This window comes from Phasianus colchicus, chromosome 7, assembly GCF_987193195.1.
Source record: "Phasianus colchicus chromosome 7, bPhaCol1.hap1.1, whole genome shotgun sequence".
Taxonomy (NCBI): Eukaryota; Metazoa; Chordata; class Aves; order Galliformes; family Phasianidae; genus Phasianus; species Phasianus colchicus.
In genome coordinates this window covers 19,401,877-19,416,142 of record NC_143442.1, presented here as the reverse complement: position 1 = coordinate 19,416,142, position 14,266 = coordinate 19,401,877, and the positions used below count along the sequence as shown (strand labels likewise).

Sequence of the window (14,266 nt, the reverse complement as noted above, 5' to 3'; positions counted from 1 at the left end):
TACAGCAGGTTCACAGAATGATGCTTAAATAGTGTTTGGTTGGGAGGCTCGTTTGTTCCATTTAATCCACCCCGTGCTATTTCCACCCTGATAACAGTAGATTGCTGGAAATATTCCTGCTTTTAGATGTTGCAAGCTGAATATATGGAAGGGAAGTTGAATGTGTCTATCTCCTTTTTTTGGAGGCACTGTTAAAGGGAGCTCTCTGGAGAATGATTTCTTTCAGTTTCAGGCTTCTACAAGAATGAATTCTACAGAGATCATCACTCGATTTTTGTCTGTTATAAACCTTTGTGGTTAGGAATTAATGTTAGATTTGTGCTTGTATGTGAGATGTGTGTCCCAATTATTTGAAAGAATATTCAATTTCTTTGATGCTAGACCTTTATTGGGCTCATCCTGTGCATGAAGTTGACTTTGCATCTGGAAAACCATTTCCTCAGCTTTGATTTTATGGATAATGTATGAGAAATTAATAATGTAATTCTATATTTTCCATGTCTTAATTCCTTCCAAAGTCACATTTTTTTTTCTGTATTTTCTGTATACTGCATATGTGCATGTATGTTAAAATACATGATCTTGTTAAAGTATCTCAGCTCTATTTTGCATATACTTTGACAATGACTATGTAAGCTAACAAATGGTTAAATGCTTTTCCCCTAAGGGGATTTTATACGTGTGTTTAACAATAAGTGATCTATGTATGAAGTAATAACCATGAGCTAAATATTTTCTGTGAAAATTACTAAACGTACTATCAAATTTACTAGAAGAGTTCATTTTATAAATTCGGATCATTTATGTACATTTAATGAAATGTACCATCTACAGAGATATCTACTTGTTTTAACAACATCTAACAAAATAGTACATTTTTATTTAAAAATGTTGAAAATTCTTATTCCCACTGATAATTTATTTGATGCTAAAATCGATATGCCATCACTTATGTCTGTACTCAGGAGCCTGAAACTGAGTGGAAGATGCTCATCAATCTAGCTGTTTTTAAAATCTAGGGATTTTGTTTGCACTGTTTTGAAAGGCCATGGCATGTGCCCACATTACATATCCTTACGGATACACAGTGCAGTTTTGTTCTTTTGTGCCAACAGGATCATTCATCTGACTTGATAAATTTCTGTCTTGCTGCAGCTTTTCTTATGCAGGATCCCATCTTTTTTTCCTACTTGTCATGATAAGCCGAGTTTCTCTAGAGAAGTTCTTTGTGATTGTCATATTATCTGTGCATCCATTCAAGTCTGAGTGTATGTGTTGAAAATGAGGACTTTGGTTTATATGCAGTGTTCCAGAGATGTCGTGAGAGCCCTGTCTGGCGATACTGCTGCTTCCTCATCTCGACTAAAAACAGGTCTCCTGATGTGTTCTGAGTTGCATTTTTCTGTATGGTGAATGTCTCACATACACAGCTCATTGTCTTGTGATGAAATCTCAAATCCTTAGCTTCCTTGATCATGTCTTAATTGTCCAAACATTCTTGTTTCTTTCTTTCTTGTCCTTTCTTTGCTTTATATAACCTTGAAGTTCATGTAATAGTTGAGGTTTAATTTTTTTAAATATATACATAGTAAAGTATAACTTTATAATATGTTTTAAGAGTATATATTGTATAGTATCTTCCTAGACTTACATTAAATGCTTTTCTTTCTCATGAGAAATACAAAAATTAGTAATGTAATGACAGATTCTTTAAATTTCATGCTGATAGAACTGTTGTGGATTTTTTATATATCAATTTTTAAGTGCGTAAACTTATGAGTTAATAAAGAGTAGGTACTCACTGAGAATTGATTATATTTTGTTGTTGATGGGGATGAAGAATTCCAGTCCTCTTCTGTTACAAGAAAGTGAGTCTCACAAAACTTAAGTAACTACTCAATTATAACAAACAACTCTCTCTGTTTCTAGTATAGAGTCTTAACTTTTGAGTATTAGAATTTAAATTTAATAATTGGATGAGAACATTTTTAGAACATCAAATACAAAATGTCATTGATATTGTGTATAGTCTATTGAAATCTTTAACTTCTGTATTTTCCTTTGTAGGTTGATTTCCTTTCAAGAATTTTTGGCATTTGAATCTGTTTTGTGTACTCCAGATGCAATATTCGTTGTTGCTTTTCAGTTATTTGACAAGAATGGCAATGGAGAAGTAACATTTGGTAAGAATGTCTAAAGAAAAATAATTTAAGTAATAATAGTATAAATGTAAGAATAGCTCTCACAGCTAGAAACATTTTACATAGTGTTTTATTCATTTCCTTAAACAGTTTGCATGAGTAATTTTTTTCTTCCAAGTTTTACAAGCTTAAGAAATGTACAGTAAAAATATATTTTGTTCTATCTTCTTAAATCAAGATTTTTCATCTTCGTGGAAGTACTTAATTCAATGCTGTCTTGTTCAGAATCATTCTAAGTGAAAGTCTGTGTCATGAATTTTGATCTCCTTCATTTTGAGGAGTTTTTAAAATTTGTTTGGATTCTCCTCATCTCTTTGAAGAGTTGTCATTAAGTATGGTAAGGGTTCAAAATAAAAATGGAGATCTAATCTCTTGAGTTCTTAGTCTAATATTCCAATTGAGCAGCAGTCTTTAATATAATAAATGTAACTTCTAGCTGGTTAATGTATTATTACAAAATTAGGAAGAAACAATGGCTTTTATGTTTCTTTTTTTCTTTTTCCTCTCAACATATTTTAGTAATTGGACAAAATTATTTAGGCTAACTATACCACTTTATGATGTCACTTAAAAACATTGCAGTTTAAGGAGGACTAGGTTTTGTATTAAACTCTGTACTTCTATGAAAATTAGATAAATGCTAAGAATTTTAATAAAATTGAGTGAAAATCATATGTTATTTCTATCCAAAAGAATAAACTGCTCAATAAAGAACATACATACTGCTCTTGGATTTGTAACCGCTTGCTGTTTGTACTCCTTCACTTTTATGGAAACTCTTTCAACTTTGAAAATAGTTGAAACAAATAATGTGTGTTGTATTTGTATGGAAACAAACTGCTTGAGTTATGACATCTATTAAATTAAGTGATTAACTGAATTGTCAAATAGTAAGCAATTTGGACACACGACATCTTGAATTAAGCTGAGGTGAAATCAGTAAATGTAGACATTAGAAAGCAGACGAACTGTCACAACTGGTGTGACTGTTAATGATGGTGTCTGTAATAATTTCACTAAATGAGGATTATGTGTTTGCATCAGCTACAAAGTACGTGTGAAATAGTTGGTTCTGTAAAACAACAAAAAACAATTTAGGTGGTACACAGATTTCTCAGTCAGACTGAATTGTTACTTTCATTGTTTCATTGTTATCTTAAAGCTAAAAGAACAATAGAAACAAGAGAAACTAAAGCAATTACACATTCTTTTCTCCATGCCTTTCTCATATGCCTGACATCTTGAATAGCAAACTTGCTAGTGAATTTAAGGTTTATGAATGATCTCTTGTTTCAGCAAGAGAAATTTTATTGCAATTATGACTGCATTTAATTGTGAGTTGTATCATATCCGAAGTACTTACTTTTGTAGCTCCTTTCCATTTGCATTTTGTATGTTGTTGGTAAAGTGGGCTACTTATTTTTACTCTGTAGGGATATAATGCAAATTAATGTATGTAGGCAAAATACAAATCATGATATGACATTTGGTAACTCTGCAATTTATAAATTGATCTTATCTCCTTTAGAGACTGTTTCTTAAATGTGACCCGCACTCTTTCATTTTCACACCACATCAACAGAAGAGCATGGAGTTTAGTTTCATGTAAAAACAGGAGAATATATTAGGATTTTCCCAAGTCTTTGGAGGAAGGTGATCAAGGTGAAACATGACACTTGCACTGCTCATTTTCTTCAAAGAATCTTTCCCAATGGCTGAGAAGGAAGGAAAGACTTGATCTCTTCAGTTAGTAGACTTTGCATTCCATGCAGGTCTGAATAGGTAAAGATAATTACAGATAAACATTACTACACTGTGAAATGTAACATACTGTGTACATCTCTATAAGTTAAAAATTCTACATATTAACATCTAAAAGGCATAGTAAAATATACTGTAATTGAAGAAGCTTAGCCAATTAGTGTGAAATTTGCTATTAGACGTCATCTCATATTGGTAGGTAATTTATCTGGTCTACAGATAAACCATGTTGATTATGGGGACAAACATGAGTCAAGATTTTCTATTTTAGATGCAGTGCTTTGGGAATGTAACTCCTGATTCTGAAGCTAACTCAAATCAGTATGTTATACTGTAATTGAGATGGATTTATTGAAGTTTTTCTTCATTGTGCTTTTAGAGCAAGGAGTAGAAATGTTGGACAGTGGAACACAGGATTGGGATGGGTCTGCTAGGTCAGTAACTTGAACCAACGCTGGCCTTGCTGGACGTGAGATAATGTTGATGTATTTAAGCTGGGCTCAAACCATAACACTAGAGGAAAAAAGCCATGCTGGCTCCAATCCCATATTGAAGACTACTTCTGCACACAAGCGGCCATATCCCCAAATCATTTCAGTATGACTGTATGGCATTTTCAAAAATTATCCTAATCTATTCAAATTTTCACTCATCTGGAGGGAGTTAAGTGTTCGTTGATTCTTTAGACCTGGCTGTATGTTTTAAAGTTGTTCGAGGGAGATTCCCATCTACTTTCTAGGATTTAGTTACTGACATGAACTCGGACCATACTTCAGCACTTAATCTTCTTGCAGTTCTCTTTACCTTCAATCTGTGATTTGTCTCTGCAAAAATTTGCTTTCCATCTCTCCAATGAGGAGCCATTATGTAGTATACATTACAAAATAACCCATGTCTTTTGAGTTGAAAAATTGAAAAGGGCAAATAATTTTTTTATTCTTTAGAAAATGCTTGATACAAATATGTGTCAACTATGTGGCACTAATCAACGTCTTTGTCACTGCAATATTGTGTTAATTCAATTCGTATTGTTGAGTTGAGATGCTTCTTGTGTGCTGAATTTGATGCTTGGATTTCTTCTACTTTCTTATTGCTTTGGAATATTTCTCCAGGAGTTTTTGACATCCTGAAATCTATGACCAACTGCCACAGATGTGCTGGTAGCATATTGCAGTTTTTGTATTTAAGATCTGTTGCTAGAAAATTAAATTAGACCCACTTCATAAGAGCAAACTGGTTGCACAGTATGTCCAGTATTTTTACTTATTCCAGCTACAATGATCTACTTATCAGCTTGATGAATGAAAGGTGATAAAATGGCTATTTTAATAACCCAGTGATACACATGGTGATGTAATTCAAATTAACTTTTTAATCATGAAGAAATAGGGGGAAAAAAATCATCATTAAAAGTTTGCATGTCTTCATAAAAGATTCCTAGGTTAAAATTTTATGGGAAATGTGTTGATGATCCCTTACAATATTGCTTTGATCGTGAAATATTTAAAAGATAACAGCTAAGACAGATAAAGTGTTATTTTTTTCCCCGTGTGTTATCTTTTTAGTTTGGGGTTTCTGCCTGTAACCAGAAAAGAAGAATCATTCTGTTATTTTGTTTATGGGATGTAACTGACCAAGGTATTTGTGAAATATTAAAAAGCAGACCATGAACTTAGTGGTGTTCCACTAAGGAAGAGCTGCGAAGGAATTTTGACCTGAATTGAGGCTAGAGCAAATCTTCACATGAAATCTGTTCAAGTTACTTGGAGATGTTCTGTACTGAAACAGGTGGCATTTGCTGGAAAAAGGCAAGTGTGACTATCACAGAATTTTCTCCCCGGAAATGCTTTTTCTAAATGGAAATAAAATATAAAGGATTATTTTATCCCTTGGACAAACCATACAGTGATCAGAACTGTATGAGTTCTAATTGGAATATACAATTTCAAGGCTTTTTGCAGTGTAAAGTCACTGCAAAGAAAGCCATTCTCTGATAAACTGGAGCATTTTGGAGATCATTTTTTATATAAATACCTGTGCTGATGTGGATAGATAGATAAAGCAGTGAGACTTTGAAACAATTTTACTACCTTCGTGATTATTCTATATTCAGAGTTTTAAAATTATTTTTCAGAAAAATGGAAAATATTTATGAAATCAAATATGAGGCTTTAAAAAATATCCTGCAGCTCAATGTAACATTAAAAATATTATGTAGAGTATAATGGCTCTTCTTCCATGACACGGGGCATAAAGGGACGGGATAACTATTACTGCAACTATATAAAGATTACAACGCCGATGAACTGAAATAAGCATCAGTATAATGAAATTGTTTCAGATGTTGAGTGTACTGTGGTACTGAAATCTCATCTATTTTCTTAAAATAATCGTTTGCCAACAAATTTTAATCTGGGAAAGAAAGATTCAGATTTGCTTTAAACAGGACATGGTAGGCATGAAGAAGGTGAGTGAGAAGAATAAGAGAAAGGAGTTGAATGTGTGCTGTTAGAAGTCTCTGCTTTTGAGTGTTATTTTTCAGGAAATACAGATCACTCCTAGTTCTGACTCTACCATTTCCAAAAGAGCTGTTTGATTGAAAATGCTAGGATTTGGAGATAATCTTAAGAGTTCTGCTTTGTGAAATATTATTTGCAACCATAAAGGCTGGTAACTTTTAGAAGCGTTGACAGAAAGAATCTGAAAACAATGTGTTCTTACCAAGTGTGCAGTAATACAAAGCTGCAATTGACTTTCTCTTTGCCATGTTAGTTGCCTGTTTTCAAGCTTATTATAAGTCTTTTGCTTATTACTTTCTGACTATGTAGGATACAGCGATGTTTTTCTTTTCTCTGTGGTGTCTTTTTGTTCATTTGTTTTTGTGTTATGATTCTTCCTGGTTTAAGCCACAGTTTCAAACACTTTGGAGCAGTGTTTAATGGGAGATTTCCCTATTTTTTATAATAATAAAGGACTTAAGAACACAAGGAGGTCTCAAACATTCTCCATAGTATTAAGTTTAAAATCAGAGTTCAGCAAGAGGGAACTGAAATGGTGAACTCTACATTAAAATTATATACATAGACAATTTGTTATTATGGCTGTCACTAATCTTAGCAGAATCACTGTTGTAGTCTTTTGAAATAAGAGTAGAAATGCAAGGCAACTATTTCTGTTTTAGTTTTCTCATTTGTCTTGCCACTTGTCTTTTTCACTGTATTCATATTTGGATCACTGATAATGTACATCCGCTGCAAAGCTCACGGTAAAAGTCCTTTTATCTGTGATTATTTTATGCTGAAAATGAAAATATGTGGAATTTGCTGTTAGTAGGAATAGTGAAAAATAGCAGCAAAGAAAACATTAAATGCATGGTGCACAGTGAGGCTGAAATTCATACAAACGAGGCCACAAGTGACTGAGCAGGCCTTTAAAAACACCCTCTTAAACAACAAACTTCTGGCATATTTATGCTAGTGCTTAAAAGTACCTCATTTATGTTTGTGTGTCTAACAAGCACGAAGAATGTTGTCTCAGTTGTGAGAGGGAATGGCAAAAAGGCTGATTGCATTGGAATTTTGAGATTTTCCCTCTGAATTTTGTTGAGTTCTCTGTAAAAATAATTGATACCACCTCATGATGTATTTGAGGTAGTAAGCTCATCCGCACCATGAGTGAGGCCAAAAATGTTTGTCATTTAGAGAGCATGAACTGCAGCAGTATTCTCTGTGCGTTCAGATGTGTGATGCTCTGTTCAGTTGTGTTGGTATTGTGTTATGGTCTTTATCTCATCCTAATCAACAAAATCTCTTGGTGTTTATAACTTAGAATAATCTTTCTCCTTCTCTGAAATTCACTATTGCCTAAGAATGTGTTTTTCTTGTATCATCTTTCTGAGCCTGCAAGGTAATGGTACTGATGGGAACTGAGCCAGTTGTGTGAATGCTGCCTGCAGATAGCTGCTCCAGGCATCTATAATTTGTTTAAAATGATTGGGTGGGGAAATTCTGAAGCAATCTTGAGAGAATGCATGTTGCCTTGGAGGTAATGTACTAGTGCACTAGAGTAGTGGGTTTATTGTTCCTGGGGCTGATAGTAATTTGACTGTGTTATCAGGAAACTGACTCATATGCCTGTCTGAGAAGAAAATGCTTTGCCATAAGCTCAGAAATAAAGTTATCCACTCAGTAGGAAAGCATTCCACTGCAGAAAGATGAGCAAAATGTAGGAGAAGGCATTAGCACATGAGCAACGTGCATTAACAGGGACAGTGAACGCATTTTGTAAAATGCCATACTAAAATGAAAGGAGGTGAAAATTTGGTTTTTTGTCCCCTGGAAATTAGCTGTGGTAGAATTTTGAAGGATTTGTAGTTTATCTTAATTTAGAATCATTATTGGGTTTTGACTGAGTTTAAAAAAAAAAAAGAGAGAGAGAAAAAGCAGTACCTATATCTGGTTGTTATTTAGATAACATTTTCTTTGTTATCATTACTTTGTACTGTGGAAAAAAAAAAAAAGTTAAAAATCAGATACTTGATCCTAATTCAAAGTGGTGAAAGTGTAGGCCATGACCACATTGTGTATGATCCCTGAAACGTGATTGTCCTTTTGTAGCTTTCTTCCTCATGGAGTTGTTAGTAATAGTGGTGACTATTTACTCTGAAATAATAAAAAAGCCAACAGAATTGGATTAAAAAAGATATTCTTGATATATTATGAAGAAAGCATTGCTATCCTTGGGTAGAAAATTAGTAAATCTTATTGGTTATCTGCAGATGCTTGAAAATCCCAAACGGCTTTGGAAAATTTTATTTAGAATTTGAACAGTTTTAATTCTGTCAGTTATTTGCAACTGATTTATTTATAACTGATACATGCTTTTGCTCCTGCTACTCAAATATTTCATAAACAAAGGTAACTTGAGGATAAGCATGAGGTACAGCCCATGTATTTAAACTCACATTACCATAACAACAGGTATACATTGCTGATTGTCAGTTACTGTTAACTGATGAAAAGTGGATAAGGTGTCTCAATATTCAGAGAAGCCAAAGTATGATTTGAATACCAATTTGTAAAGCTTGCTGGTCGATGCACTCAATTATTAAATATAGATTTATTAATCTGTTTACCAGTATTATTTTTATGTGATGAAGGATCTCAACCTGTGGTAATTGATGACTAATTATAAATGTTTTTGGAAGGAAAACCAATAGTGTTGGGAGCTAATCCTCAGTGACTGAAATCACATACAATTAAATGCTGGAGTGAGAGCTATGGAAAGACCAGCTGTTTCAGTCTCATTAAAAATCATTGGAAGTTTTATCTATGTGAACACATATGAATGATTTCATGTAAGAAAAAAGAGAGACTTTTTTTTCCTAACAATCCTCTAATATTGTGAAATAATTGCTGGAAACAGGTGCTAGATAATACAGTTTAAATTTTCTGGCTGCTTCAGTCATTACTAGAAGAACATATAAAGGCAGTCAGTTTTACAGATGTTTAGTCTCTAGTAGACACCATGCTTGTACACTGGTGGCCAAGCTGGTAGGTTCAATTAAGCAGACCAGTCTTGTGCTCCCTTTGCAGTTCAGTGCCGTTCTGCAAGTTTAACCATGAGCTACATCGATCTATTTGCAGTACATGAAGACTCCTGTTAGTTTGGTCAGAAGCCACAGTGAATCAGTGGTAGGTGGGGAATTTAACTTTGCCTCTCCTGGTTTCTGTAGCACTGGCGAGTAAATCTACTACAGACAAAACTTTCAAAGGAAATGTGGCAAAATAATATAATTTAGTGGTATGAATGTGATGCTTTATCTTATTTTCTTAGCCCTCACTTAGTATATCAGTCAGTAGATATGAATGGGCAATTGAAAGTAGTCAAGTTTTTTAAGTTTCCTGCTTACCTGAACACCTCATTTAGCCTAGCTTGCATTGGAAACTGGTTTAAATTGCAGTTCTTCAACTATCGTCTGTGTTAGACCTTTAGGTAAGGGCTAAATTACAGTTAAATCGTTCAATAGCCATAGTCTGCCCTTTAAATAGGTAATCTCAAACTATCTGTGAAGCAAGTGATCTAGGGAAAGAATCCTACTGTGTGTTCTCATTCTGAAACATATTTGTTCTAAAGATTTCCTTTCCTTTCCTCGCTGAAAATATAAAACCATGGAGTGATTTGTCCACTGCTAGAATAGCTACAGATCTGAAAGGGTGTACGAATCAAGCAGTCCTTTAGCACAGATAAAGCAACACTGCAAGTAAATTGGTCTTGACAGAAGGATAAAATGACATTAAAGTTCTTCTGGTTACATTTTGTCTTTTGACAGAACTGTTTCAGAATAGTAGTTTCACAGAATGCTTTTAATATGTCTGATTAACAGATAGACCAATGCAGTGTTGAGCAAATATTCTAAACTTGTAAAAAAAAAAAAAAAAAAAAAAAAAGATGTGTTTTCAGCCAAAATAATATGTATTCTGTTTTAAATTTGAGCTATATGCTACATTTTATTTTGCCAGTTAGCAGGTTTGAGATTAGTTGGTGAAAGCTAACATTAATTCAGGTACTTCGAAGTAGATTTTGAAGAGTTTGCATGGATAGATGTCCAACTGTACTGTTTATTTGGTCAGATAATCTGCACAAAAACCATGCTTGTATTGCAGAATGGCAATGCTGAGTATGAATAAATGAAACTTTTTTTTTAGGTGAGACTTTTGACTTTGGATATGTTAGGACTGGTACTTCAGTTGTACAGTGTACATATATAGAGAATTCCCTATCTTGAAGGGAGAGGTTTTTTTCCCTCATTTGTGTGAGGACATCTCTATCTTCACTTGTCTTAAAACATTTTAATAACAGAGACTACCAATTATGTTTTATAGGATTTGATTTTTTTTATAAGTCCTTACAAAAAGCTTTTAATAAGGTGCTTTCTGCTGAGCTAATAATATGTTTTAGATGGCATTTCTTATACCTATCTTCAATAGACACGTTCAGGCTGCATGACTGTAATAATCAAGTTTCAATCAAACCATACTTAGTACGACAGATATTCTGTGAGGTCGTAATGCAGGTATTTGTGCCCTTGATAAAGGGCTTAATTTGACTCCTGGCAGAGATGGAGAACCACTATTGATTTTTTGCATCGGAATGCAAATTAGCTCTTATTTGTCTTGTACAAGGGAAAAAGAGAAATTGCTTCTTAATTAAAACTAGGCAAAACACTCCAAAGTTTTATGCAGAAATACAGAAAGTATCACACTGGATAGCAAATGTGTTCTTATGCAAGACTGTCTGTCTAAAAGCTCAGTTAGTAACTGTTCTCAACAAAACACTTCTTAAACAGCTCCTTAAAACTTAATTTATTTAATTGTTTCCTGGAATGTTTGTATTTACCCCAAAACTCACTTCTTGTTTTTTCCCTTCCTTAAAGCAAATGTCAAAGAAGTATTTGAACAAACTACTATTCATCATCAAATCCCCTTCAACTGGGACTGTGAATTCATTCGGTTGCACTTTGGACATAACAGAAAGAAGCATCTTAACTATACAGAGTTCACTCAGTTTCTTCAGGTTAGTTACTAACCTTCTTTCAAAGTACAGCTGAAATCAATTTTCTTCTCTAGAAGTATATTTATATCACCATAAATTTTGGTCTTAGTCTGGTAATGAACACAATTATCTGATACTAATCCTAGCAGCAATGAACTATTACTTTTCTATGCGAGTTTATGAAGGTGTGCTTACTCATTGTGCTTTAGCTTGAATATCATCCTATGAATATGTGGGATTAAATATTCTTTTTATGAAATTAACCATTTAACTAATTGTTGTAATCTTGTGCATTACAACATCAACTGAGCAGTCTCCTTTTTCTGTTGTAGGAATTTAATAAAGAAACTAACCTCAACCAGAAATTGTGTCCTTAATATAACCAGATGTTGTTAACCATTGTAATCCCAATCATATTTAGTCTCGGACTCTGAATCTTTAAGATCGATATCAGGGGAATAAGGGAAAGTGTAGCAGCCAGAACATAAGTATGCGAATATTGCTTCTCAAATTATTTAGTGAAAGTGAATATTTCCTTACGATTGAATGGAGATTGAGTAGGGGATGTTCTATGACAGAGGAATAAATCTGTGCATGGAATGAATAAATATGCAGAATTCTTATTTTATTTGGACTGACCTTTAAGTTTAAATTGCAATTGTCTTGTGATCTACATCACAAAATGTATTTAGGCGTGTTGTAAGATTATAAGATTATAAACTAAATCAAAATTTTGTGAACAGTGCGTTACAGAATTTGCTAATACATTATTTCTGAATATTAATCTTAGGAGCTGCAGTCAGAACATGCAAGACAAGCCTTTGCATTGAAGGACAAAAATAAAAGTGGCATGATTACTGGGCTGGACTTCAGTGATGTCATGGTTACCCTTCACTCCCATATGCTGACACCATTTGTGGAAGAAAATTTAGTTTCAGTAAGTGTGAAGAAAAACATTTTGAGTTCAGGGTTTAATAGCTATGATGTTTTAAAATGTTAGTGCTTCTCACCCACTTTTTCTTTTCCTATATGTTTATCACTTTCTCGCTGCTAGAAATTATTACCTTCATAGTAGAGTTGGCAGGATGAAACATGGCAACACTTTTCAGTTATGTGGTAGAAAAGTTTGCAGTCTGGTTTACGTGCTTAAAGTGCCATTGGATGCAGTTTGAGTTAGTCTACTGTGCTTTTGCCTAAAGCAGAGCAAACTATATTTTACACAGAAAGAATACCAATTTTGGTCTAAAGCATCTGATTTTTAGATTTCCATATAGAACAGACCAGAACGGGTGTAGACTACTTACAGTTTTGTCTTTTTATGTGCTCTTACGTTGTTTTCAATTTGTTGTTTGGAAAATAAGCATGTAGGGTTAGAATGGTTACAGTTGTGACTGGCAAGATCTGCAGGTAAAGTTTATGAGGTAAAGGATAACTTTATTACAGTTTATGTCAAAAAATATGCCATCTATTGGTTCTACTGTTGTATTTCTATTAAAACTAGCTTAAAATTACAGAGGTAGAAAGATATCTTTAATTCTTTCCTTACTTGCCCAAATGAATGTTTCTGTAATTTGTAATAAGACATTGGAAAAAAGGGGCTTAAGGCACTTAACTGTGTCATTTGGTTTTTACAGGTAGCTGGTGGAACTGCTTCACGTCAGGTCAGCTTCTCCTACTTCAATGCATTTAATGCCCTTTTGAATAACATGGATCTCATTAGGAAGATATACAGTAATATAGCAGGTACAAGAAAAGATGTTGAAGTCACAAAAGGTAAAGTATATTTCCTACTTTTTATTAATATTTTAGGTCTGTCCAATTTGTAAGCTGATGTTGCATACAGGATAAGACAAGTCAGTGGCTGCATAGTATGCAACGTTAGCACTACTGTAGAAATATTTTAAGGGTCATTTTCATCCTTGTGGGTTAGAAATGATTTTCAGGTAGCTCACTAAGAAGAAGCATTGGGACTCTGGTTTGTATGGATATCTGCAAAATAATACTTCATTGGGGATTTTACCATTCCTTGAAAGAGGTATTTTATTGCTTAGAGATAGGAGGTGCCAAAGAAATAAGATAGGAGTTATGTTGAAAATCCATTATGAGTAATTTCCATATTGCTTTAGCACTAGTCATTTTATCTGCAATTAAATCCTTTTTAGAAAAATGGTAATAATTCGTAACTTTTTTTGCTGGCCTGAGTGTTTTTATGTAGTTTGTGTTGACATACAGGACATAGCTAATCTCTGTACAACTGAAAGGTAGGCGTGTATCAGTCTTGATGCAGGCATCAGTGGATTTATTTTGTAGACATTTTATGACAGATTTTATCTCTGACTTTATTATCTGCATGGACAGGACCAGCCAAGTCTGTGTGGTAAAAAGCATGCAGAGTTTTTCTTTTTTTTCTTTTATGTTTGTTTTATGTTAAAATGCTCAGCATACTTTACATCCCTAAAGAAAAGCATGAAATAACTGTCCTTGTCCTCCAAATAGTGCTAACAAATTACCTGTTTTTTTTTTTTCCTTGATATAAATGCATAGACACGTCTTGCCTGGATTTGTGTAGTGAATAAAAGCAACTGTATTGTCATTGCTAGAACTTGCTTATTGTAACTTGCCAATCGTGTAGTGAATGTGCAATGTAATTTGGATAGATGAACATGTAACTGTGGGGGTGCTGAGAGCTAACAGAGAAAAGAAACACAGACATGATAGTGATAAATGAGTTAGTTGCCCTTAAAGCTATG

At 33.7% G+C, this 14,266-nt stretch overlaps 1 protein-coding gene across 6 annotated transcripts in view; it reads left to right on the top strand.

Annotated features, from left to right (window-relative positions):
• SLC25A12 (solute carrier family 25 member 12) overlaps window positions 1-14,266 on the top strand; it is a 49,662-nt gene that overhangs the window by 9,488 nt on the left and 25,908 nt on the right. For all 6 annotated transcript variants that reach the window (XR_004167787.2, XR_004167786.2, XM_090144021.1 and 3 more), the window contains exons 4-7: window positions 2,068-2,183; window positions 11,398-11,537; window positions 12,307-12,453; window positions 13,151-13,289. Coding sequence is in view for 4 of the 6 variants with exons in the window: in XM_090144021.1 (XP_090000147.1) it covers window positions 2,068-2,183; window positions 11,398-11,537; window positions 12,307-12,453; window positions 13,151-13,289 (542 nt within the window). In the remaining 2 variants the exon portion in view is untranslated. The remainder of the gene's footprint in view (window positions 1-2,067; window positions 2,184-11,397; window positions 11,538-12,306; window positions 12,454-13,150; window positions 13,290-14,266) is intronic.